Source organism: Anolis carolinensis, chromosome 2 (genome assembly GCF_035594765.1).
Source record: "Anolis carolinensis isolate JA03-04 chromosome 2, rAnoCar3.1.pri, whole genome shotgun sequence".
Lineage (NCBI taxonomy): Eukaryota > Metazoa > Chordata > Lepidosauria > Squamata > Dactyloidae > Anolis > Anolis carolinensis.
This window is the reverse complement of record NC_085842.1, coordinates 18,136,088-18,163,628: the sequence shown is the minus strand read 5'-3', so window position 1 is coordinate 18,163,628 and position 27,541 is coordinate 18,136,088. Positions and strand designations below refer to the sequence as shown.

At 43.4% G+C, this 27,541-nt stretch overlaps 1 protein-coding gene across 3 annotated transcripts in view; it reads right to left on the bottom strand.

Moving 5' to 3' along the window:
* LOC134297017 (zinc finger protein 721-like) overlaps positions 1 to 23,361 on the bottom strand; it is a 41,972-nt gene extending 18,611 nt beyond the window's left edge. Inside the window, exons 1-6 of one of the 3 annotated variants that reach the window (XM_062973454.1) lie at positions 23,254 to 23,361; positions 20,448 to 20,941; positions 19,970 to 20,096; positions 19,419 to 19,489; positions 17,464 to 17,590; positions 14,124 to 15,077 (exon numbers count right to left, since the gene is read on the bottom strand). In XM_062973454.1, coding sequence (XP_062829524.1) covers positions 14,124 to 15,077; positions 17,464 to 17,590; positions 19,419 to 19,489; positions 19,970 to 20,096; positions 20,448 to 20,828 — 1,660 coding nt within the window. In that variant the 5' untranslated portion in view covers positions 20,829 to 20,941; positions 23,254 to 23,361. Of the gene's footprint in view, positions 1 to 2,466; positions 2,594 to 2,895; positions 2,967 to 3,501; positions 3,629 to 5,255; positions 6,101 to 14,123; positions 15,078 to 17,463; positions 17,591 to 19,418; positions 19,490 to 19,969; positions 20,097 to 20,447; positions 20,942 to 23,253 lie in introns of those variants that run through there. The other 2 variants (XM_062973453.1, XM_062973451.1) reach the window with 2 other exon arrangements.
* Positions 23,362 to 27,541: the final 4,180 nt, after the last annotated feature.

Genomic DNA, 27,541 nt, shown 5'->3' with positions numbered 1-27,541 from the left:
TTAATAGTGGCATCTAAGTCATCTCAGATCTAAGCAAATTTATCTGCAAAGAACCTAGCATAAACTTTACAATCAGTTGCCCAGTGGTCAGGGAACCCTGAGGGTTTAAAAGTCCTTTGACCACTCGAAACATCTCCCTCGGGCAGTACTTTGCAGATACAATGTTGGTGGCAAAAAACGAATTTTGCACCACTTTCATTGCTGCAGAGTAAGCTTTTAAATGAGATCTAGACTGTGCTCGGTCAGATTTGCAGCAGGATTGGCACCAACGATGTTCTAGTCTCCGTTTCGCTTGCTTCATTGCCGCCAGCTCCCTAGAGTACCTGGTAGCTAATTTGGCTCTGCTTTACCAAAGGCAAAGAGATTTTGTCAACTGCCCTGGTGGTCACCTAAATGATTTCCTAATGTTTAGGGTAGAATAAATATACATAATGTTTCAAAGATATGCACTCAATTTGAAATAAATACTTTTCTGCAATTGTGAAGCTACCATGAATGACACTCTTACTACTGGAAAGAGAGGGGCATAGAGTTTGATTATTGATTGTGCACTCTGGGTTGTTGTGTTTTTTTCGGACTGTCAGGCCATGTTCTAGAAGTATTATCTCCTGACGTTTTGCCCACATCTATGGCAGGAATCCTTAGAGGTTGTGAGATTGTGCACTCTCCCAGTACACAAAAAACCCCGAGCCCCTATCATTGAGTCCCCCTGGGGAGATAGGGCAGAATACAAATAAAGATGATTATTATTATTATTATTAACAAGCATTGAACAAAAAATGAATCATACTGCAAGTCACCATCTTGCAAATGACTGAAGCTAGGGGCTGTCTGTGTGCTAGGAAAGGCAGTGTAGAAAGAGAACCTAGCCTTCAGACATGCAGAGGCTAGCCTGCCTGGTTGGGAGGAAAAACAAGGTTGAATACCACAGAAATCAAAAGATGTGTCTGCAAATCTGAAGCCAGGAGAAGTATGATCTTTTAGATAGTCCATGAAGTCAGGAGAGGTTTGCCGGGTAGTTTCTGCTTCCTCCTTCTCCCCTGCCTTTCTCACACACACACAGAGAGAGAGAGAGAGAGAGAGAGAGAGAGAGAGAGAGAGAGAGAGAGAGAAGAGAAGAGAAGAGAAGAGAAGAGAGAGAGAGAGAGAGAGAGAGGCCCATCTACACTGCCATATAATCCAGATTATCAAAGCACTCCACATTATTGTCTTTAAACTGGATTATATGAGCCTACACTGCCATATAAACCAGGTCAAACCAGATAATCTGGATTTATATGGCAGTGTAGAAGGGGCCAGAGAGCTGTGTGACTGATATGGAGTGTTCACTCTTGAGAGGTTTTCCGGGGAGCCCTGGTGCTGTGAAAGAATGTGGTATGCTTGAACTTGAATCCAGGTACGGAAGTATTTCCCATTGCTATCCGAACTGGTGCTAAAATTGTGTCTTGAGTTGGTTTAAACAGCTGATTTTAAAGTAGATATAACTGGTTTTAATGTTCCTGTGTATTTATAGTTTTTTTATGTCCCGGCATGGAATGCTTGCCATATATATGTTGTGCTCTGTGTATGTTGCTGTTGCTCAGGCACCAAGTCAATTAAAACCTGTGTGCCAGTTGTGACCGTATCTCTGGATAGCCAGGCCTGGCCATGGTGGTCCATGTCTTGGCTACATCCCATCTAGACTACTGTAATAGGTCTATGTGGGGCTTCCCTTGAAGAGTGTCCGGAAACTTCCATTAGTCCAAAGAGCTCCAGCCAGGCTACTCACAGGTGATGGCCCTAGAGAGCGCACAACTCCACTGCTACAGCACCTTCACTGGCTGACAATTTGTTTCCGAGCCCAATTCAAGGTGCTGGTTTTGACCTTTAAACCTCTAAATGGTTCAGGTCCAACTTACTTATCTGACTGCATCTTCTCATATCAACCTGCCCAATCCTTAAGATCGTCAGGGACCCCCAGAAAGAGAGAGCTTTCTTGGTGACTGCCCCGAGCCTGTGCAATACTATTCCCAAAGAAATCAAAGCAGTTCCCTCTTTCTTCCTTCAAGAATCAGCTAAAAGAAATTTAGACCGAAATGCCAGAAAATGCCATAATTTTATCGAATGGAGCGAAGTGCAATATAACTCGAGCAGATGCCACATGAATGTATATTGCTTTTCAATTCTTTTTAAGATGTTTTGTGTTTATTGATTGTTTTATTTGGTTTATTTAAGTGTTCAGAGTGACATTTGTATGATATTAATATGCTGTAAGCCGCTTAGGGTCCCTTGAGGGAGAAAAGTGGGATATAGATAAAGATGTATTATTATTATTATTATTATTATTATTATTACTACTACTACTACTACCACAACTTATGTCGTATATTTCTAACATAAGCCACGCCTTGAGGACCCTCAGTGACTGATGATTTAGGATAATACTGCATGTTGAAATAGAAATCAGTATCAGTAAGGGAGCCTTACCATGAGAGTCCGCAATCCCATTAATCTCCTCCATGATCTCTGTGTACAAAACTTTCTGATCAGGATTCAGGAGAACCCACTCCTCCAGGGAGAAATGGACAGTCATGTCCTCAAAGGTGATCGAGTCCTGGTGGAAAAAGAAAACATTTACTTCTCACATAAGGGCAATCAAAAAAGATAATTACAAAAATATCTTTAAAGTAGATTTACATTCCTCTTGGTTCACTGAAAGGGAAAGGGGACAAGGCCTCCGTGCCACAATTGTAAGCTTTGTAGAGACGTCCAGTTGGTCACAGTTAGAACCATTGCGTAATTGATATGTAGAATCCAAAATGGAATCTGGACATGTTCCAGCTTTTATTGTGGTGCCTGGAACAAATGGCATCCAGGCACCTCCAGTCCTCCTCTCCCAGGAATCCTTCTGCTTACCTGATTCAGTTCCACTTCATCACAAAGCGGAAGAAACGACTGAGGATTTGGCAACAATGTCATTCCAGCCCCTGGGAGAGAGAAAGGTGTGGAAAGCTGATCACATAAACATGTCTCAGAGGTTACAATTACAAAAAAAAACCCTATGAGGAAATGATCCTATGAACATAGGAGCATTGACTGATCCAGGAAAATGTAAAGTTTTGGAATTTAGGACTTTTTTTATCTCATTCAGTGCTGTTAATAGCTTAGATTGACACTAGTACTGGGTTTGATATTTCAATTGATGAAGTTATTCTTTGTTATCTGTTTGCCTTTTGGCTCTGTCTCATGGCTCATCTTAGCCTTCGGGTTTCACATTGGTACAGCTGATATTTTAGTCCCACCCAACAGTATGCAAATGTAGAATTATAACAATAAAGAAAACTCCAAATCACACTGAAATACTTTTTGCAACCAAATGCCTACCTATATAATTATCAAGGCCAAAGGATCCTGCATGTACGTCTTCTCTAGCTCTAACTGATTGTGGATGTGCTATAATCCCCTGAAGGGGAATTTATATTGGCATAAAAGACCAAAACTCCCAGAAGGGTCCCTTCTTACCCTCCAAGGCTATAGTCCCATCTCCTTCTTGCTTGAGCTCTTTCTGCTGGAGGCTCTGGGTGGTGTCTGATGCGGGTTCTTCTGATTCAGAGACATCAGGGTGGACTTCCATGCAGTTATTTTGGGCCTAGAAGAGCACAGAGAATTCCATGATTAGTATAGAGAAAGGTCAAAAAATGATTTTTTTTCCAAATGTGCAGAAACTGCATTCTGAGATTGGCCGTATTTCCCCTCCATCACATTCAATGTAAGTAACATCAACATATTTTAGTAGAACAACAACGGAGCTTACGTTGAATATAAAGGTGACAGCAGGAGGGGCAGAGCAGGTGGGAAAATAATAGAATCATGGATTGGAAGAGACCTCGTGGGCCATCCAGTCCAACCCCCTGCCAAGAAGCAGGAAAATCACATTCAAAGCACCCCTGAAAGATGACCATCCAGCCTCTGTTTAATAGCCTCCAAAGGAGCTCCCCTCACATATATATACATCGCCCTCATCATGTCTCCTCTCAGCCTTCTCTTCTGCAGGCTAAACATGCCCAGCTCCTTAAGCCACTCTTCATAGAGCTTGTTTTCTAGACCCTTGATCATTTCAGCCGCCCATCTCTGGACACATTCAAGCTTGCCCACATCTCCCTTCAACTGCGGTGCTCAGAATTGCGACACAGAATTCCAGATGTTGTCTGAAAGGCAGAATAGAGGGGTAGCACGACTTCCCTGGATCTACTACACTCCTATTTACGCAGGCTAAAATCCCATTGGCTTTTTTAGCTGCTACCTGACATTGTTGGCTCATGACAAGAGGCAAAGGGAGCAGAGTCCAGCTTCCCCCATACATCAGTCCCATCTTGGAAGAAAGGCAGAATGTGCGTTTAATCTATCAAACATATATAATAACATAATATATTGTATATACATATAATATTGATAATAATATTATAATTTAATACAATTCTAATAATAACACAATATAACGATATTAATTATATATTATACGTAATATATTACACTATGGTGATATAGTACAATATAATAATGTGCATGTTCATTCACTCAGTCATTTCTGATTCTTCATGACCTCATGGACCAGTCCACGTCAGACCTCCCTGTCGGCTGTCGCTGCCCTCAGTTCCTTCAAGATCAAGCTAGTCATTTCAAGGATACCATCCATCCATCTCAACCTTGGTCGGCCTCTCTTCCTTTTCCTTCCATTTTCCCCAGCATCATGATCTTTTCCAAGCTTTCCTGTCTCCTCATGATGTGGCCAAAATATTTAATCTTTGCCTCTAATATCCTTCCCTCCAGTGAGCAGCCATTGGGCATTCTTTCCTGGAGGATGGACTGGTTGGATCTTCTTGCGGTCCAAGGCATTCTCAGGATTTTCCTCCAACACCAAAGTTCAAAAGCGTCTATCTTCCTTCGCTCAGCCTTCCTTATGGTCCAGCTCTCGCATCCATCAGTTACTATGGGGAATACCATTACTTTAACTATGCAGATTTTCATTGCCAGTGTGATGTCTCTGCTTTTCACTATTTTATCGAGGTTGGCCATTGCTCTCCTCCCAAGAACTAAACGTCTTCTGATTTATAATAATATATAACGCTAATATTGTGCTATGGTAATAATATATATTGTATGTACATATAATCTGTAAGCTGCTCTGAGTCCCCTTCGAAGTGAGAAGGGTGGAATATAAATGTAGTAAATAAAGAAGTCCCAAAGTTAGTGAAACCAAGAGGAAATGCTCTCACCTGTTCTTTTTGCTTCTTGTCCTCTGCCCGACTCAGGAGGAAGCCTTCCGCCAGGGCCACCGCCTGGGAAGAGGTCTCTGCCCCACACTCTCGGACCCAGCTCCCCATTTCTGGGGGCAGGATGCTCAGGAACTGCTCCAGGATCACCAGGTCCAGCATCTCAGCCTTGGTGTGTTGCTCTGGCTTCAGCCATTGGCAGCAGCGATCGTGGAGGCGGCTGCAAACCTCTCTGGGTCCCTTGCCCTCTAGGTAGGCGAGCTGCCTGAAGTGCTGGCGCTGTATGTCTGTGCTGTAAAGGTCCACACTCAGAAACTTATGTGTAGCTTTTCCCCAGGATGCCCCACTGCTCCCAAGTCCTGCTTCAAGTCCAGGTGAGTTGGTTCTCTCCATGTTGGAACCACTGCTTGATGAAGAACCAAACTGTATCCAAAATGCTTTCCCTTCCTCTTCTCTCAACTGAACAAAGTCCAAAATTCTCAAGCAACAATCACATTGCTTCTGTGAAAGAGAGTAAGCATTAAACAATGGGATTTGGGAGGATTTTTTTTTGGAGAGGGTTTAAACAAGGCCTGTATTTATTTGGGAGCCAGGTCGTGCTGGGCCCTCTCTCCTTTCAGCTGGGCCTCTAGGCCCACCAGGCCTCCCATTCAGCTCCCCTTCAGTCCCAACACAGACTATCTCTCCCAGGTGGGCCCAGGCCTGCTCTAGATCTCTTGAATGGGGCTACAATGGAGCCTCCTTTGTTTGAGCAGCCGCAGGATCCGTCCTATGGGGAGGGACTGGGATGAGGCTCGCCAGGAGGAGAGGGAAGAAGAGGAAGAGGCGAGGCGGAAGTGGCTCCTCCCCCCCCCCCGCTGCTCTCCAGCGCATGCGCCGTCGCTTTTCTGGCCAGTACACACTTACCACCACGTGACCACCCTGAGCTGAGGAGAAAAGGAGGGAAGGCAAGAGGAGAGAGAGAGAAAGAGAGGCGCCAGTTTGGGAAGCAAAGCCAAGGGCGGGAAACTAGGTGGGGATCTTGTATTAATCACACAAACGCTGTTAATTGTTTTTTACTCTATGGACAAGCTTATTTCATGGGTACCCAACGATGCCCGGGTTATTTGAAGACGGCCTTGTTTGTTTTTGGACCTGAGGTAATACAGTAGAGCAGGGATCCCCAAACTTTTTAAACAGGAGGCCAGTTCACAATCCTTGGAGGGCCGGACTATAATTGGCCACCGAGCAATAAATAATAATAATAATAACAGCAATAATAATAAAAAGAGGGTTGGAAGAGACCCCTTGGGCCATTGAGTCCAATCCCCTTCTGCCTTTGTGCACCGAAAGCACAAGCAAAGCACCCCTGACAGAGGGCCACCCAGCCTCAATGTTAATAAATAATAATAGTAATAGTAATAATAATAATAATTGTGCAAGGACACCGACGAAACCATTGATCATATCCTCAGCTGCTGTAAGACAATCGCACAGACAGACTACAAACAGAGGCACAACTATGTGGCCCAAATGATTCATTGGAACTTATGCCTCAAGTACCACCTCCCAGCAGCAAAGAACTGGTGGGATCACAAACCTGCAAAAGTATTGGAGAATGAGCATGCAAAAATACTGTGGGACTTTCGAATCCAGACTGACAAAGTTCTGGAACACAACACACCAGACATCATAGTTGTGGAAAAGAACAAGGTTTGGATCATTGATGTCACCATCCTAGGTGACAGTCGCATTGACGAAAAACAACAGGAAAAACTCAGCCGCTATCAGGACCTCAAGACTGAACTTCAAAGACTCTGGCAGAAACCAGTGCAGGTGGTCCTGGTGGTGATCGGCACATTGGGTGCCGTGCCAAAAGATCTCAGCCGGCATTTGGAAACAATAGACAGTGACAAAATTACGATCTGCCAGCTGCAAAAGGCCACCCTGCTGGGATCTGCACGCATCATCCGAAAATACATCACACAGTCCTAGACACTTGGGAAGTGTTCGACTTGTGATTTTGTGATATGAAATCCAGCATATCTATCTTGTTTGCTGTGTCATAATAAAATAATAATAATAATAATAATAATAATAATAATAAAGAGGCTTGGAAGAGACCCCTTGGGCCATTTTGTCCAACCCCCTTCTGCCTCTGTGGACCAAAAGCACAAGCAAAGCACCCCTGACAGATGGCCACCCAGCCTGAATGTTAATAAATAATAATAGTAATAATAATAATAATAATAATAATAATAAAGAGGCTTGGAAGAGACCCCGTGGGCCATTTTGTCCAACCCCCTTCTGCCTCTGTGGACCAAAAGCACAAGCAAAGCACCCCTGACAGATGGCCACCCAGCCTTAATAATAATAATAATAATAATAATAATAATAATAATAATAATAATAATAATGGTTGTAAGAGAAGAAGAGAACCCTTGGGTCATTTAGCCCAACCCCCTTCAGCCCTTGTGCTGTGGGGGCCGGATAAATGGCTTCGGTGGGACGCATCCAGCCCCCGGGCCTTAGTTTGGGGACCCCTGCAGTAGAGTCTCACTTATCCACGCTAAACGGGCCGGCAAAACCTTGGCTAAGCGAATATATTGGATAATAAGGAGAGATTAAGGAAAAGCCTATTAAACATCAAATTAGGTTATGATTTTACAAATTAAGCACCAAAACATCGTGTTATACAACAAATTTGACAGAAAAAGTAGCTCAATACGCAGTAATGTTATGTTGTAATTACTGTATTTCCGAATTTAGCACCAAAATATCACAATATATTGAAAACCTTGACTGCAAAAATATCACGATATATGACTACAAAAATGCCTTGGATAATACAGAGGCTTGGATAAGACAGGCTTGGATAAGTGAGATTCTACTGTACCAGTTTGGTCATATGTTTGGAAAAAAACTCAGTCTTTGCTTTTGTTTTTTATCAATGCTCCCATTAGAAAATGTATAAGGATGTGGGTGAATTACAACTCCCAAAAAATCTTGGGTCAGCCTTCCCAAAACTCCCCTAGTAGTCTCAGTTGGCCATGTTGGGTCTGTGTGACAAATTTGGTCAAGATCCATCGTCGGCTGGGTTCAGTGTTCTCTGGATAAGGGTGAACTACGACTCCCAGATTCCCAGGACACTCTCATTCGCATAGTCGTTTCCGACTCTTCGTGACCTCGTGGATCAGTCCATGCCAGAGCTCCCTGTCGGCCATGGCCGTGGTCAAGCCAGTCCCTTCAAGGATACCATCCATCCATCTCAACCTTGGTCGGCCTCTCTTCCTTTTTCCTTCCTTTTTCCTTCCCTTTTCCGCAGCATCATGATCTTTTCCAAGCTTTCCTGTCTCCTCATGATGTGGCCAAAATACTTCATCTTTGCCTCTAATATTCTTCCCTCCAGTGAGCAGCCACGGGGCATTCTTTCCTGGAGGATGGACTGGTTGGATCTTCTCACGGTCCAAGGCACTCTCAAGATTTTCCTCCAGCACCAAAGTTCAAAAGCGTCTATCTTCCTTTGCTCAGCCTTCCTTATGGTTCAGCTCTCACATCCATAGGTTACTCTGGGGAATACCATTGCTTTGACTATGTGGACCTTCGTTGCCAGTATGATTCTCTGCTCTTCACTATTTTGTCAAGGTTGGCCATTGCTCTCCTCCCAAGAAGTAAACGTCTTCTGATTTCCTGGCTGCAGTCTGCATCTGCAGTGATCTTCGCTCCTAGAAATATAAAGTCTGTCACTGCCTCCACGTTTTCTCCTTCTATTTGCCAGTTATCAATAGGTGTAGTTGCCATGATCTTGGTTTTCTTGATGTTTAACTGCAACCCAGCTTTTGCACTTTCGTCTTTCACTTTGGTGATAAGGCTCCTTATCCCCAGGACAATCTTCCTGAAACACCTGCCAGTACAGTGTTCCCTCACTACTTCACGGTTCACTTTTTGCGGATTCGCTGTTTCATAGTTTTTCAATAAACTCTAAAAGACTATTATAAATCATAAAAAATTACAATTTACAGCCTAAGGAAGAGAGGAAGGAGAAGCCAAAGGGAGAGAAAAGGAGCCCAAGCGGTAACGGGAGGAGAAGGAGGCTATTTATCAACACACAATTGGTTGATAAAGACTTAAAATAGAGTATAACTTCTAAAATAATGTATAAATATTAAAATAAATATAGTGTTCCTACTTCACAGATTTTCACTTATTGCGGGTGGTCCTGGAACCTAACCATCACGATAAGTGAGGGAACACTATTCACAGTTGGCCATGTTGAGTCTGTGTGCCACATTTGGTCCAGATCCATCGTCTGCTGGGTTCAGTGTTCTCTGGATAAATGTGAACTACAACTCCCAGATTCCCAGAGCAAGCACCCTGAAACCATGCCAGTATTCACAGTTGGCCATGTTGGGTATGTGTGCCAAGTTTGGTCCAGATCTGATGTTGGCTCGGTTCAGTGTTTTCTGAATACGGGTGAACTGTAACTCCCAGATGACAAATTCAATCACCCCCAAACCCTGCCAGTATACAAAGTTGGCTATGTTGGGTCTGTTTGGCAAGTTTGGTCGAGATCCGTTGTCAGTTGGTTCAATGGATAAGGGTGAACTGGATAAGGGTGAACTACAACTTCCAGATTCCCAGGGAAATCTTTCTGAAACACCTGCCAGTATTCACAGTTAGCCATGTTGAGTCTGTGTGCCACGTTTGGTCCAGATCCGTCACTTGCTGGGTTCAATGTTCTCTGAATATGGGTGAACTATAACTCTCTAGTGCCAAGGTCAATCACCCACAAAGCCTGTCAGTATTCACAGTTGGCCATGTTGGGTCTGTGTGCCAGGTGTGGTCCAGATCCGTCACTTGCTGGATTCAGTGTTATCTGAATACTGGTGAGCTATAACTCTGGTGCCAAGGTCAATCACTCCAAGCTGGCAGCATTGAGTCTGTGTGCTAAGTTTGATCCAGATCTGTCATTGGTGTGGTTCAGAGGGCTCACAGAATACAGGTGAACTATAAAGGTCAATTTACCTCCCAAGTCGTTCAGTATTCCCAGTTGGCCATGTTTAATTTGTGTGCCAAGTCTGACCCAGAGCTATAACTCTCCCAGGTTGGAAACTCCCAGGTGAACTATAACTCCTGGATGTCAAGGTCAATCACCCCCAAACCCCACCAGTATGCAAAGTTGGCCATGTTGGGTCTGTATGCCAAGTTAGTTCCAGGTTCATCATTGGTGCGGTTCAAAGTGCTCTTAGATTGCAGATGAACTATACATCCCAGTCCCTACAACTCCTATAAATCATGGTGAATTCTCCCCAAACCTCTCCAGTCTGTTCAGTTGCTGATCAGTTCCTGTTTGCTGTGAGCTGTAAGAAATGGTAGGAAAGGGTTAAGTTACAAGCAGTGGGTGGGATCATGCAAATAGAGAGAGAGAGAGAGAGAGAGGAACACTGGGATGTGCTCACTGTAACCTGCAGTGTCCTTGGAGAGAGTGACTTAGTGGCTCTTCAGCACTGGGAACTATAGCCTGTTTGTGGAGGTCAGAGGCTGTCTGTGTGAACAGACACCTGTGCCACATACACATACAGATTTTCACTTTTATTACCGTGTTTCCCCGAAAATAAGACAGTGTCTTATATTAATTTTTTCTCCCAAAGATGCGCTAGGTCTTATTTTCAGGGGATGTCTTATTTTTCCATGAAGAAGAATTCACATGTATTGTTGAACAAAAAAAAAATGAACATTTATTATATACTGTACAGTAGTTGTCATCACAAACCAGCATAACCAGACGAACTGTGAATCCTATCAAGAATTTCTTGTTACTACCAATATTTCCATGTACAACACTCTATGGTATGTATATTTACTGATCCTGCATGCTCTGGTGTTCTGGTCGATGGGCATGCTTCCAAACAAAAACTTTGCTAGGTCTTACTTTCTGGGGAGGCCTTATATTTAGGAATTCAGCAAAACCTCTACTAGGTCTTATTTTCTGAGGATGTCTTATTTTAGGGGGAACAGGGTATGTGTATAGAAGATAGGAGATAGATAGGTAAGATATAGATATAGATATATTCCATTTTATTCTTGTTCACTTTACAAAATCCAAAGGTGTAGAAAAACGTGAATATTTATACATCAGTATGATCAAGTGTATAATCATTTTTCCTGGTTTCTCCAGCTATTCTATAGTTTAAACACAATACAAATAGATTGACTGTAGCTCAGAGTCTTACTGATCTTATACATAACCGTCTGTCCAAGGTTCTCAAAAGGACTCATTATTTTTTTCCCATCATCCTGTATTCTGCTTTACATCATTTCCCCTCCTTCTCCCTCCCCCGGGAACATTTACTGATCTTGCTATGCTTATTATAAATGTTCACTTTTATTTTAATTTACTAGCTTGGGGACCCAGCAGTGCCCAGGTCATTTGAGAAAGGCATTGTTTGCCTGTGTTCCAAGTGTAGTCTTGATCCAATGTCAGCTGGGTTCAGTGGGTGCGGGTGAACTACAACTCCCATATGGAAGTCCCATCCTCCTCCAAACAGTGCCAGAATGTAGAGTGGGTCATGGGGACTGTGTGCCAAGTTGGGTCTTGATCAGTGATTGGTGGGGGTGCAGTGCTCCCTGGAAGTGAGTGAAGGTATTGAAAGCCCCATCGTTCATGGTCCATCGTCTTCCAACCCGCATCAGGACATGGAGTGGGTCATGGGTGCTCTCTGTGCCAGGTCTGATTTTCTTCAGTCATTCCTGTGGGCCGTAGTGGTCTTAGGAAATGAGTGAAGATACTGCAAGTCCCATCATCCATGGTACAAAGTCTTCCAAACCGCTCCAGGGTGTAGAGTGTGTCATGGGGGTTCTATGTGCCAAGTTTGGTCTTGATCGGTCATTTTGTGGCAGTTGCAGTGGTCTCAGGAAGTGAGTGAAGGTACTGAAAGTCTGATCCTTGATCCATCCTCCCTCAAACTACACCAGGATGTAGCGTGGATCATGGGGGGTATGTGTGCCAAGTTTGGCCCTGATCCATCATTGGTTCGAGTAACAGTAGTCTGTGGGAGTGAAAGCGTTTGACCAAACTTGGCACACAGACCTGACCCCCGCCATGACCACCTTTACCCGCTGCAACGGTTTGCGGACGATGGACCACAAATGATGGGATTTGCAACTATCTATCAAAAAATCTATAAACATCCTTTCAAGGTGTGGACAGACCATAAAGATTTGCAGACATTGCAGTCCACAGAGCACAGTCCACAGTGACTCAATGACAAACGGCTTGGGTGGGCGCAGTTTTTTAGATGCTTTAATTTCACTTTGTGGTTCTTTCTGGGAAAACACAATTGCCTAGCATAAGAACACATCTTTCTGGGGATCCAGTGAGAGGAAGTTGCCTGAAAAATGTTGGAGGACAAAGCACACCACAAGCCGGGTAATGCAACTCTTGAGGAGACATCTCCACAGGGGGGTGAGGACTTAGCAGAGGAGTCTGCAGATGGCATTTTGCTGCTGGAAGGTGAAATTGGAGCAGCGCTGAACTCAACCAGTACCTTGGAAGGATCTAAGGACTCCTCTAAGAACCCTCTAAGTTACTGTTCGGAGGAAGAAGAAAAAACCCAGCCTGGGGGCATGATAAAACTCCATCCTGATGGAGTCAATGGAGCCCAGATGAAGTCAATGGAGGCTATTTTGCAAACTATCTCCCTTCAGCTGAGAGGTAGAGAGGGGCTCTTAGAGGACACTTTGGATTTCGAGCTAGATACTGGAATTTATGGAAGGGGAATAGGGCCAGAGGGGCCCAGACGCACCAGCCAGCTCTGCTTCACTGTGAGGCAGGAGGAAGAAACCTTAGGCAAGGCCCTCCTGGAGAATCAGCACAGGCAACCCGTCTGAACCAAATCGGTCCTGGACTCCGAGGAGAGCTCAGAATTAAATTCTATGGGGATCCAACTCAGCTGCCATACTTACTCACAAATGTGAAGGACTATGACTCAACATTTCCGTCTGAGGAAGCTAAGGTGCATGCTGTGGGAGACAGTTTAAAGGGACCTGCTGCTGACTGGCTAATGGATCTATATGAGGTGGGAGCACCTGAGCTGCGTAGGCTGAGAGACTTCTCAGGTGCCTTAAAGTCTCTCTTCCACAAGCAGAGATGAAGGCAAAAGATGGAACTTTATGTCCTTCCTTGCACCTCTCTAGAGACAAAATCACCTCGCAGGATGGCTGGAAAGCTAAATTTCCTTTTATTTCTCAAAGCATATAGTACAGTTGCAAAGCAAAGTTCCATCTAAAGTGTTGTTGAAGGCTTTCATGACAGGGTTGTTGTATGTTTTCCGGCTGTATGGAAACATCAGGAGAGAATACTTCTGGAACATAGCCATACAACCCTTCCATCTAAAGGTTGTTTTCCCTAACACATCCTCATATCCCTCGCCCTTTCCCTCTCCTTCACCATGCCAGCCCCATTTCCATGGAGACCCTCCATCCTGATCAGCTCTCCCTTGCTTCAGGTGTGCTACCGGCCAAAGCATGACCTACATTCATGGTTCCCCACAACACCAGGAAAGGAGGTCATGACAGTCCCAAATCAAAAAAGCAAAAAAAACTGAGCTAAGTTTGAAACTAAGAAGAGAACTGTCTTAGAAATGAGTCCAAAATGAAGCCAAGAGGTACTGGAAGCCAAGGGAATAACACGTGTTCATCAGGAAATGTTGAATCTATAGTCCACAGCACCAAAGGTCCAGAACCTGCAATTTCTCTGTTGCAACAAATTTTATTAATTTTGTCCCAGATATTTGGATGATGTATCTCTTGTATGTAGCCTGTGATAGTTCAAAAGGTATGAACTGCAAACAAAACATTTCCCACACGCCTGGCATTTCTGTTTTTTTTAGCCTGTGTGTATTTTCTGGTGCTTGTTAAGGGATGAAGTCTGAGTAAAACACTTCCCACACTCCTGGCATTGGTATGGCTTCTCTCCTGTGTGAAGTCTTTTGTGCCTCACCAAGTTTGAACGGCAAGCAAAACATTTCCCACACTCCTGGCATTGGTATGGCTTCTCTCCTGTGTGGAGTCTTTTGTGGCTCACCAAGGCTGAATTGTCAGCAAAACATTTCCCACACTCCTGGCATTGGAATGGTTTCTCTCCTGTGTGGACTCTTTTGTGGCTCACCAAGGCTGAACTGTCAGCAAAACATTTCCCACACACCTGGCATTGGTATGGCTTCTCTCCTGTGTGGAGTCTTTTGTGCTTCACCAAGTATGAACTGTAAGCAAAACATTTCCCACACTCCTGGCATTGGTATGGTTTCTCTCCTGTGTGGAGTCTTTGGTGCTTCACCACATCTGAATAGTAAGTAAAACATTTCCCACATTCCCGGCATTGGTATGGCTTTTCTCTTGCGTGGTGTTTTTTGTGGCTCATCAATTGTGAACTGTAAGCAAAATGCTTCCCACACTCCTGGAAACTGTATTGTTCCTGTTCTGTGTGAAATCTCTCATGTATCATCAAGTGTGAACTCTGGAGAAAAGATTTCCCACACTCCTGGCTTATGAATTCCTCGGTTCCTTCAAAGATTTCTTGTTGCCACAGATCTGGCAATTTGTAATCAACCACATATTTTGCTGATACTTTCCTGTTAAGGTTGCTTTCTTCAGTATGGAGTGTCTTGTGAAGCACAAGTGCCATATTTTGCATAAAACACTGCCCACATACATTGCATTTGTAAGGCCATTCTCTGGCAGAATCTTCATCTTCACTGTGGGTTTGTTGGTGTCTAGAAAGGCCCCCGTTGTGTCCCAAATGCTTCCTGTGCTTGGTGCATACATTGCTCTTCTTCCAGTTATCTGCTGTGATGAAGAACAGAAACAATCATTCCTCAGTGTGAGTGATAAAGATTCTAGGGAAGTGAGATAAGAAGTGGATTGAAATGATCTTTAAAACAACATTGACATGGAGGAAAATAATATATAAATGCTGTCCTCTCCCCATCCCTTGTTCAGTAAAGATGGACACTGGCTGACTGCCTAGAGCCTCTAAGAGAGAGATGAGTAACATATGCTCCAGAGGCTACCTGTTGCTCAGCCTAGTCCGATTTTTTATTCTAACTACTTCTCTTTGGGGGGGAATGGATGCCTTTTCCCTTCACATTAAATTTTTTGCCTTTTTCTCTAGATGAAACGTTACCTTGCTACCACCCATTTCACAATTAGTCCCTCCTTTTTATTTCTCTCCGCCAACCTCCAGTTCTCCCTCCCCATGTTCAGTTAAGGTTGGATTTTTCTGCTCCAGTGTAGAAGATCCCATACCTAATTTTGGAGCATTGCAGAGATTGTTTTGCCTTTACCATAAACTACCGAATTGGACTCTTACAGTTTTTGAAAGCTGGCTTCAAATATGAGTTACAAAGGGGTAGATTTGCTTGACAAGATAGTGATTGTAAAGAAAAAGAGGAGAACAATGATGAAGGAGAGAAGGGAAGAAAAAAAGGAAGGTCTCTAGGACTCAACCAGATATAGGGACATTCACCTGTCACCATACTTCAGAGGGAAGAGATTGCCTCCAAACCAGTTCGGTTTGTGAGGAATGACAAGACTGTGTACCAGAGGTAAGAGCTGCTGATAAATCTGTTGGGATTCAATCCCACACTGCTCAAGTCTGCAGTCCCCTATGAGGAACAGTTAGTTGGCTTTAGAATAGGCTGAGGGAATCCCTTCCGCTTGTTTCCTGAAATAACAGTAGGAATATCTATTTGTTCTCTCTCATTCTTTTTCTCTTTCTGATTGGTTGTGTAGAATGGATATTTTACAGTTGCATGCTTTTGATTCAGACTTCTGAGTTTTACATCTTAGTGTGCTTTCTGTATTGAGACCTTTCTGTGTGTGTGTGTGGGTGTCAAAAGAGATGTAGTGCTTGGAGTTTCCCCCCTCTCTTTTAAATCCTAGAAGTGATGGAGATAGAGAGTAGCTCAGACCCAATTATTTAGTATTAAGAAATGTAGGTATTATTTTTGTAAATAAATGTTTTTTTTAATTTTAAAGATTGAACTCTGCATCTTTGCTTCCTAAGCTCTTAATTCTTTATAGCCACATCACTTCAGGCTCTGCTTGCTGTGAGCTGAACGTCAACTGTAAGTATCCTGTTTGTATTTTTGTATGCTCTGCTATTTTTTGGGTAGTTTTCCCTAATAAAATCCAGATACTGTAATAGGAGACTTCTTGGAAATACCATTCTGTGGACTGTCCCTTTGTGCAGTCAGTTGCTCCGGTTCCAGTTTCTTCCCTCCCTTTCTTCTTTCAAGAATCAGCTATAAACCTTTTTGTTTAAACAAGCCTTCAGTGAAGAAATTTGGACTGAAGTGTCAGAAAATGCCATTATTTTATTGACTGGAGCGAAGTGCAAGATAACTCAACAAGATGCCACATAAATGTATATTGCTTTTAAATTGTTTAAGATGTTTTTGTTTATTCATCTTTGTTTTACATATGCATTCGGACTGACGTCTGTATGATATTAATATGCTGTAAGCCGCTTTGGGTCTCTTGAGGGAGAAAAGTGAAATATAAATATTTATTATTATCATTATTACTCTTATATCATATACTAGCTGTGCCCGGCCACGCGTTGCTGTGGCGTTGTCTGGTGGTGTTAGTGAGAAATTGTTGAGGTAGTGGTGGTATTGAATGTCTGTTGTATGGTTGCCTTTATATTTAGTATGCACACTGAAGTGGATTATATGGCAGTGTGGAGTCAAGATAATCCAGTTCAAAGCAGATAATATAAGATTATAAATGGGTTATATAGCTGGATGGAAGGGCCTTGAGTCTACACTGCTATATAATCCAGTTAAAATCTGATAATCTGTGGAAGAGCCTAAGTGAGGCCTAACTGTGCCTGGGCTGAGTAGGTTGCTAGGAGACCAAGTGGGCGGAACTTAGCCTTCAAACTGGCAGCAATTGGATAAAAACAATTATTCCTCTCCCTGTAATTAGGACTTTATTTTTCTTTTCTTTTTGTTGTATCAACCTAGAGCTATGAATGATGGGTTGTGTTGTCAAATTTTGAGGTTGAGGGGCCTGTAGTTTTGTTGTTTTGTCCGCTGCCCTGATGCCATCACTCTTTTATATATATATAGATTTCTAACATAAGCCCTGCCTTGAGAACCCTTGGTGACTGTGATGATTTAGGATAATACTGCATTTGAAATAGAAATTCCCATCATTGTGGAAGCCTTACCAAGAGAGTCCACAATCCCACGAATCTCCTCCATGATCTGCATGTGCAAGACTTTCTGATCAGTATTCAGAAGAACCAACTCCTCCAAGGAAAAATTGACAGCCACGTCCTCAAAGGTTATTGGGCCCTGGTGGAAAAAGAAAACATTTCCTTCTCACATAAGGGCTATCTAGAAAAATAATTACAATAAAACCTTTAAAGTAGATTTGCATTCCTGTTGGTTGGTTGAAAGGGAAAGGGCTTAGGCCTCCATGCCACAGTTGTAAGCTTGTTGAGACATCCGGTTGGTCACAGTCGGAACCATTTCTTAATTGATATGTAGAATCAGAAATGGAATCTGGACATGTTCCAGCTTTTATTGCAGAGCCCAGAACTAGACACAGTGTTATTTCAGGTGAGGTCTCAACAAAGCAGAAAGAAGATCACCATGACTTCCCTTAATCTACATTCCTTTGGATGCAGCCCAAAATCCCATAGTCTTTTAAGCTGCTGCATCACATTGTTGGCTTATGTTCAATTTGTGGTCTACTAACACTCCCAAGATCCCCAGTTGTCACTCATTCTGTATCTGTGCACCGCATTTCTTTGCTGCCTAAGTGTACTTACATTCACTGGCCCAGTTCTCTAGCATTTTAAGGCTATTTTGAATTCTGATCCTTTCTTCTAGTATTAGCTATTCCTGCTAATTTGGTGTCATCTGAAAGTATGATATGCATATTGAACAGTTCTGGGCTCAGGACAGAATCCTGTGGCACTCCACTAGTCACTTTTTTCCAGAACAAAGATGAAGCATTGGTGAGCACCCTTTGGGTTCATTCACTCAACCAATTACAAATCCACCTAACAGCAGTATTATCTAGCCCACTTTTTACTACTTGTTTGTAAAACCATGGGAGCCTTTCCAAAGGTGTTGCTTAAATCAAAACGTGCTACAACCACTGCATTTCCTTCATCTACTAAGCTTGTAACCCTATTGAAAAAACAGATTGGCATGACTTGTTTTTGAGAAACCCATGTTGCCCTTTAGTGATTACAGACTGCCTTCTTAATGATCTGTTCCAACATCTTTCCTGTTATTTAGGTCAAGCTGACTAGATTATAATTGGGTTGCTGTGAATCTTTCGGGCTGTAATTTAGCCATGAAAGCCTTCGACAATACATAAATGGTAATTGTTGGGGGTCTTCTTTTTTGTCCATTCTTAAAGATAGAGACAACTTTTGCCTCTTCCAGTCTGCTCGGCCTTCTTCCGTTCTCCAAGAATTCTCAAAGATTATTGCCACTGGTTCTGAAATTTCTTCTGCTAATTCCTTCAGCACTCTTGGGTGTAGTTCATGTGGCCCTGGAGACTTGAATTCATTTAGAGTGGCCAGGTATACCTAGACTACTTCTTTACATATTTACGGTTGCATTTCCCCTATTACCTCATCTGCTCCATCTTGCTCAAGTAGGATCATGATTCCTTTTTGGGAGAAGACTGAGGCAACGTTCTACCTTTTCCCTATCCCCATTTAGCATTTCACCAATTTCTCCAGGCAAAGATCCTACTGTTTCCTTGTTTTCCTTCTTCTACTGACACAAACAAAGAACCACTTTTTATTGTTTTTACCATCTCTGGCAAGCCTGAGCTCTTTTTCTGCTTTAGCTTGTCAGGCCTTTTCCCTACTTATGCATGTTATTCATTTGAATTCTTCGGTGATTTCTCCCCTTTTCCATTTATTGTAGATGCTCCTTTTACATCTTAGCTCAGTTGAAAGTTCTTTGAACGTCTATTCTGGTTTGTTAAGATTTCTATATTTTTTCCCCTCCTTGTTAGCACTGCTTGATATTGTGACTTCAGTATTTCACTTTTAAAAAAACAATCTTGTCTGTTTCAACAGATGCTTAATGATTAAGCCTGGAACAAATGACACCCAGACAGCTCCAGTCCTCCCCTCCCAGGAATCCTTCTGCTTACCTGATTCAGTTCCACTCCATCACAAAAGGGAAGAAACAAATGAGGATTCGGGAACAACATCATTCCAGCCCCTGGGAGAGAGAGCAAGGTGTGGAAAGCTGATCACACAAATAATTGTCAGAGGTGACAATTACTGTCCTAAAACAAAACCTATCAGGAAATGACCCTAAGAACACAGGAGCATTCTCCAGCCCAGGAATATGTAAAGTTTTGAAGTTTAGGACATTTATCTCAGCCAGTGCTGTGAATAGTTTGGATTGAAACTAGTACTGGGCTTGGTAGTTTTAACTGACTAAAGTTATTCTTTGTTATCTGTTTGTCTTCCAGCTTAGTCTCATGGCTCATCTTAGCTTCGGGTTTCACCTGTGAATATACCGTATGGCTGATATTTCAGTCCCACCCAACAGTATGCAAATATAGAAGTATAACAGTAAAGAAAATTCTAAATCACACTGAAATTACACTGTTGCAACCAAATGTAACCAAATTCCCCTGAAGGGGAATATCCACTGGCATAAAACACCAAAACTCCCAGAAGGGTTCTTTCTTACCCGCCAAGGCTATAGTCCCATCTCCTTCCTGCTTGAGCTCCTTCTGCAGGAGACTCTGGATTGTGTCTGATGGAGGTTTCTTTGATTCAGGGACATCAGGGTAGACTTCAGTGTACTTATTTTGGGCCTAGAAGAGCACAGAGAATTCTATAATTAGTATAGAGAAAGGTTAGAAAAACATTTTTTACAAATGTGCAGAAACTGCATTCTGATATAGCAACATAGTTTGAAACAAGTGCCATACTCCCCCCTCCCATCATTTTCAATGTTATATCTGGGGTCAACAAATTTGAGTAGAACAGCAAGTTTACAGTGAATATGAAGGTGACAGCAAGAGGGGCAGAGCAGTTGGGAAAAGCATAGGGACCACAGTCTGGCTTCTGCCTCACATTGGTCCCATCTTGGGAGAAAGGCAGGATGTATGTTTAATCTATTCATCAGTCCCAAGGTTAGTGAAACCAAGAGGAAATGCTCTCACCTGTTCTTCCTGCCTCTTGTCCTCTGCCCGACTCAGGAGAAAGCCTTCCGCCAGGGCCACCGCCTGGGAACAGGTCTCTGCCCCACACTCTCGGACCCAGCTCCCCATCTCTGGGGGCAGGAGGCTCAGGAACTGCTCCAGGATCACCAGGTCCAGCATCTCAGCCTTGCTGTGTTGCTCTGGCTTCAGCCATTGACGGCAGAGATCGTGGAGGCGGCTGCAAACCTCTCTGGGTCCCTCGCCCTCTTGGTAATAAGACTGCCTGAAGCGCTGGCGATGTATGTACATGTTCAGGAAAGTCTGTGTAGTTCTTTCCCAGAAATCCCAACTGCTCTCAGCAGCCCTGCCTGCTTCAAGTCTAGGTGAGCTGGGTTTCTCCATTGTGGAACCACTGTTTGATGAATAAGCAAATTGGATCCAAGATGCTCTTCCTCCCTCTTCTCTCAACTGAACAGGCTCTACTCCAAAATTCTCAGCCAACAATCACATTTCCTCTGTGAAAGAAAGGCAGAATTAGACAACAGGCTTCAGGATGCTTTTTTTGGAAAGTAAAAACAAACCCTTTATTTCGGAGCCAAGTAATGCTGGGCCCTTCTTTTACTTGGGCCTATGCTTTTCCAGCCTTCAGACCCACTTGGCCTCCCCTGGCCTTCCATTGAGCTCCCATTCAGTCCCAACCCACACTATCCCCCATGATTCCTTCAGCTGCTACACGATCCATAGCCTTTCTTGTAAAGAAGAACCAAGAGACTTTGAAACAAGGGACAAAAATCAGTATAACAACTAAAGTAAAATATTTGGGTATCCAGATGAAAAACAGAAACTGAATTATTAAAATACTACTATGAAAAAGTATGGAAAGAAATACAAAAATATCTTCGAAGGTGGAAGAATTTAGAACTATCTCGCCTGGTAAGAATTTCAACAATCAAAATTAATGTAATCTCAAAATTGTTGTATTTGTTTCAGACAATACCAATTTTGTCAGAAGAAGCATTCCTTAAAGCCTGGAATAAAAAACCGACAAAGTTCATTTGGAAAAATTAAAAACCCAGAATAAAAATGAAAGATGTATAAGATGCAAAAGATAAGAGGAGGAATGCCATTACTATATACGAGACTATACTATGATTCAGCAGCTTGGACATGAATAAAGAGAGGATCTTTCTAAAATATGAAAGACTTGTTATAACTGAAGGCACTGATATGGATGACATGCATATCTGATTAATGATAAAATGAAATCAGACTCCAATTTTAAGAAACATCAAATAAGAAATTCATTGATGTGAGTATGGAATAAACACAAAACAATTGTTTACAATAAAATACCTGCATTGCCTAAGCCACAACTAAGAACACGTAGGAGAAAATGTCTACCTTATAAACAACTATTAGAAAAAGGAACTCTGCAAAAATTAAAAGTACGAAAAGAGCTACAAAAAAGACTCAACTATGACATGGTTTCATTATAATCAACTCCAACAGAGACCTCATCTAGACAAAAAAAAAAGGGAGACAAAAATGGAAGAATCAGTGGAACCCACTACTATAGACAAGAGTGTGTTATTATCTGTTGTGGAGGACATTTGGAATTTCCAAAGCATTAGATGATGTGTATAATAATAGTGCTTGGGTAGAAGATATACAGTAGAGTCTCACTTATCCAACACTCACTTATCCAACATTCTGGATTATCCAACGCATTTTTGTAGTCAATGTTTTCAATATATCATGATATTTTGGTGTTAAATTCATAAATACAGTAATTACGACATAGCATTACTGCGTATTGAACTACTTTTTTCTGCCAAATTTGTTGTCTAACATGATGTTTTGGTGCTTCATTTGTAAAATCATAACCTAATTTGATGTTTAATAGGCTTTTCCTTAATCTCTCCTTATTATCCAACATATTCGCTTATCCAACATTCTGCTGGCCCGTTTATGTTGGATAAGTGAGATTCTATTGTACATGTAATAATTTCAACAAATATAAGGCTTCTTTCTCCCCCTCCACCCCGTTCCTCTTCCTTGGTGACACAGAAGACATTTATATACCGTGTTTCCCTGAAAATAAGACAGTGTCTTATATTATTTTTTGCTCCCAAAGATGCACTAGGTCTTATTTTCAGGGGATGTCTTATTTTTCCATGAAGAAGAATTCATATTTATTGTTGAACAAAAAATGAACATTTATTCTATACTGTATAGTAGTTGTCATCACAAACCAACATAACCAAATCAGACAAACTGTGACTTCTGTCAAGAATTATTTGTTACTACCATTATTTCCATATACAACTGGTATGTATATTTACCAATCCTGCATGCTATGGTATTTTGTTTGGTGGACGCCGGGCATGCTTCCAAACAAGAACTTTGCTAGGTCTTACTTTCGGGGGAGGCCTTATATTTAGCAATTCAGCAAAACCTCTACTAGGTCTTATTTTTTGGGGATGTCTTATTTTAGGGGAAACAGGGTAGTTCTAACCTACTAATCAGAGCTCTGCAACCCTCGTCCCCTTCTTTGTTCTCCTTCTTTCTTTGTGGAAAATACTCTTTGTAAAACGTAATAAAAAAGGGGGGAAAGAGGACCCAGGCAGGCAGGGGAGGGGGTTGGGAGGGGAAAGACATTGGGCCTCTGCCTGCCTGCCTCTCCTCCTAAGGATTTCCCTGATGGTGAATTGGATGACCCCCAATCCCAGGTTAGTGCAGGCCTGGTCCAACTTCGTCCCTCCCTCCAGGAGTTGTGGGCTTCAGCCCCTCTTCGGCCCTTTGGAGAAGGTCTGGGAACAAGACTCACCAGAAGGAGAAGGAGCAGGAGGAGTGGGTGGCCAAAGGGGCAAACTCTCTCTCCCAGCCGGGCAAGGAAGGGTTAAGGGGAGAGAGTTTGGTTCCTAGAGGGACAGGAAAGAGCATATGGAGGCCAACTTCCTTCCTTCCTCTCTGGGAACTAAACTCCCTCCCCTTAACCCTTCCTTGCCCAGCGTTACACTGGAAGGAGGGGAAAAGTGTGGTCCTGTATTTCTGTGTTCTTAGATAATATTCTGTGTCCAGGTTGGTTCATCAAGTGCTCTGCTATGGCTGACTTCTCTGGTTGAGTTAGTCTGCAGTGCCTTTGATATTCCTTGCTTTGTGTCTGGGCAATGCTGTGTTTGGCCGTCCCTCTGTAGACTTGTCCACAGCTGCATGATACACAGTAGACACCTGCAGAGGTGAGAGGATCCCTCTTGTTCTTTGCTGAATGTAGCATTTGTTGGATTTTCTTTGTGGGTCTGTAGATGGTTTGTAGGTTGTGTTTCCTCATCAGCTTCCCTTTGCGGTCAGTGGTTCCCGTGATGATTAGTTTTTTCCAATATACGTCACAATAATAAGGTAAAGGTTTCCCCTGATGTTAAGTCCAGTTGTGTCTGACTCTGGGAGTTGGTGCTCATCTCCATTTCTAAGCCGAAGAGCTGGCGTTGTCCGTAGACACCTCCAAGGTCATGTGGCCGGCATGACTGCATGGAGCGCCGTTATCTTCCCGCTGGAGCGGTACCTATTGATCTACTCACAGTGGCATGTTTTCGAACTGCTAGGTTGGCAGGAGATCACAATAATAATAATAATAAGAAGAAGAAGAAGAAGAAGAAGAAGAAGTTTATTTATATTCCACCTCCATCTCCCCCGAAGGGGACTTGGGACGGCTCACAGAAATATCAAATAAAAACAATAACAGTATACAATACATCAACAAAAACATGCACTAATTATAAAATCTAAACATTAACCTATGAAATAAAAACACACTTAATAAAACATAGAATTAAAACCAGTGAGGTTACAGTAATAGATAAGCTAAAGTGCACAACCTCTGAGGATGCCTGCCATAGATGTGGGCAAAACGTCAGGAGAGAATACTTCTAGAACATGGCCATACAGCCTGGAAAACACACAACCACCCTGTGATTCCAGCCATGAAAGCCTTCGACAACACAAAAGGGTTATCCTTATCTGAGCACCTCCTGGCTCTTCTTTCTTGCGGCGTTTCTTTTACTCATTTCCACATTCCTGACTCCCAGGAAGTGGCACACACAAAGCCCAGATTAGTGCCCCCAACATGTCTCCTCACTTTCCGTCTTTCCTGGGGTCCCTCAGCCCCAGGAACATCACGTTTTCCCACAGTCATGCTTCCCCATAGACTAACACTGCAACTTGTCCTCAGATGACCTGACCTGGTGACCCAATTCCCAGGCTTGCTACTACAGGGGATACCGAAATAGGCCATTCTCTTGCTATCTGAAGACTTTGTTTCTCGTTTATCTCTCACAATGGGTCCCAGAGGACCCACTCACACACCCCCACTATCCACAGCTGTGTCCCACCCCCTCTATCCATGTTTCCTAAGCAAACGAGATCTCCCAAAGCCCCTTCCCTGTACGGGTCTCAGCAGACCCCTGGGACCCCTATGTGCATGTCTGCCCCATTCTTTAGCCCCTTTCTCTACTTTTTCTTCCCCATGGGGTGCCCAGGGTGGGATCAAATCCCTTTGGGGTCCCATGTGCCCTTTCTGTACGTGTCCAACTGTCCTGCGGGGTCGGGTCTGCAGATGTACTGAATCCCCTATAACCACAGGCCCACTTTGGGGTCTATGTGTTTAATCTTTTTATGCTTTCTATCTTTAAACAGACGGGTCCCTCGTGGCTCAGTGTGTTAAAGCGCTGAGCTGCTGAACTTGCGGACCAAAAGGTCCCAGGTTCAAATCCCGGGAGTGGAATGAGCGCCCACTGTTAGCCCCAGCTCCTGCCAACCTAGTAGTTTGAAAACATGCAAATGTGAGTAGATCAATAGGTACCACTCCAGCGGGAAGGTAACGGCGCTCCATGCAGTCATGCCGGCCACATGACCTTGGAGGTGTCTATGGACAACACCGGCTCTTCAGCTTAGAAATGGAGATGAGCACCAACCCCCAGAGTCGGTCACGACTGGACTTAACGTCAGGGGAAACCTTTACCTTTACCTATCTTTAAACAAAATATTGATGATGCCTTGCCACCGACTCAATCTTGAGATGATCTTTTGCCCGCAGCTTCCTGTCCTGTAATGACAAATTAACAGTCTTTCTGGGCCTCAATTTGCATCAAATTGGATCCAATCGCCCATCATCTGCAACCCATCTTTGTCCATCTGTGCAGAGGACTGCAGGATCCTAGGAAAGGGCCACCCGCCCTTTGTATAGCTATTTGGACAAAAAAAAAGCCATTCTTCCACCTAGCATGGTAGTTCCAAGAAGGATAACCCATGTCCCGCTCTCCAAGACAATGACATTCCCCCTTTTCCATTTCCCAGCCACTGATCACTCAATCCCTCCAGGATGGACAATATTCTTCTGCTATGGACCATCAGTGCCGAAGGCGCTAGACCCATACTGATATCATCTCTGATTCAATAAAAGTTTGCCTGGGACCATGTAGGTTCTATTGTTTGTCCCATATAGGACCTCAAGACTCAAGGCCATTTCCCAGCACCATTGTTCCCTGAACCGCTGACCCCTCTCCAGTCATTGAACAGAGGGAAATCTGCATCGAGAGTGAGGAGTGCTCTCTCATTGGCTGGCAGGGGCCAAGCTCCCGCCTTCGCTGGGAATCTCCCCTGATGTCATCAGGGCTCAGCCAATCATGGTGGAGCCAGTACAGGTGGGCGGGAAATTTAAGTGTGCTCTGTATAAAAATGCCTGTGATTCATTGTAATGGATCTCATCTTATCTTTCGCGGATCACTGCTTTGCTGACATCCCTTTCAGCTGATAGAATAAACTACCTCAGTGACTTCATCTTCAACTTGGTGAGAATTATTTCAAAACATTGGCTTCCTCGCTCACCAAGTGCATGGACTGTCAAGCGGCTGAGCTTTGGTGCTGATCACAGGATAATGAGCTCGGTAGCCATGCCTCAGGTTCCAGTAACCGTGGCCCGGATCTCACTATCCAATGGCTGCTTGAATTGGACGTGACCACGGTGGTCCACGCTCTTGTCACATCCCGATTAGACTACTGCAAGGTGCTCTACGTGGGGCTGCCTTTGAAGACTGTTCGGAAGCTCCAATTAGTCCAACGGGAGGCAGCCAGGTTGATAACCGGGGCGGCGTACAGGGAGCGTACCACTCTTCTGTTACGCCAGCTGCACTGGCTGCTAATTAGCTACCGAGAACAATTCAAGGTGCTGGTGTTAGCCTATAAAGCTCTAAATGGTTCCGGCCCAGCTTACTTGTTTGAACGTGTCTCCCGCTACGACCCACCTCGAAATGTAAGATCTTCGGGTGAGGCCTTACAGGCAGTTCCACCAGCCTCACAGATGCGTCTGGCGGGGACGAGAGACAGGGCCTTTTCAGTAGTGGCTCCCCGCCTATGGAATGCCCTCCCAAATGAGGTCAGGCAGGCTCCCTCCCTCTTATTCTTTCGTAGGAAAGTTAAGACCTGGTTGTGGGACCAGGTTTTTGATTAATAACAGCAGCATCAATTATCATCTTAGAACTCACTGACAGACCAGTTATCAGATTTGAAATGTGCCAACTGTGTAGTTATACGCATATTTTTATAAATGTTTAATGTATTTAATTTTTAACTGTTTGAATTGCCTGTAATATTTTTATACTGTGTTTTATTGTAAGCCGCCCTGAGTCCCCTATGTGTGAGAAGGGCGGGATATAAGTATTGCAATAAATAAATAAATAAAATTGCTCTATTTTAAGGCAGAAGACAGAGGCCTCACCAGTGGCTGTAGGAGGTAGCCTTGGCTCTGGCGGGCCCCAGGAGCAGAGGGGAAGGAGACAGGCCCTGGAAGTGAAGAAGACAATGTAAAGGAGTCTTGGGGCTGGCAGGGAGGCTGGCATGTGCTCCCACTGCCTCTCCTGTGTGAATGCGCCTTTCTGCCCACAGTTTACTGTATTACACAAATGTAATGTGCACCCCAATTTTGGCATGGTCATTTAGTAAAAAAAGGTGTGCCTTACATTTGCGTAAATACAGTAATCTCTTTACTGACAATTAGATTTTCTCAAGCAATTGGAAATTTCTAGATGGGAAGCTTGTATTAATTATACAAACACTGTTGG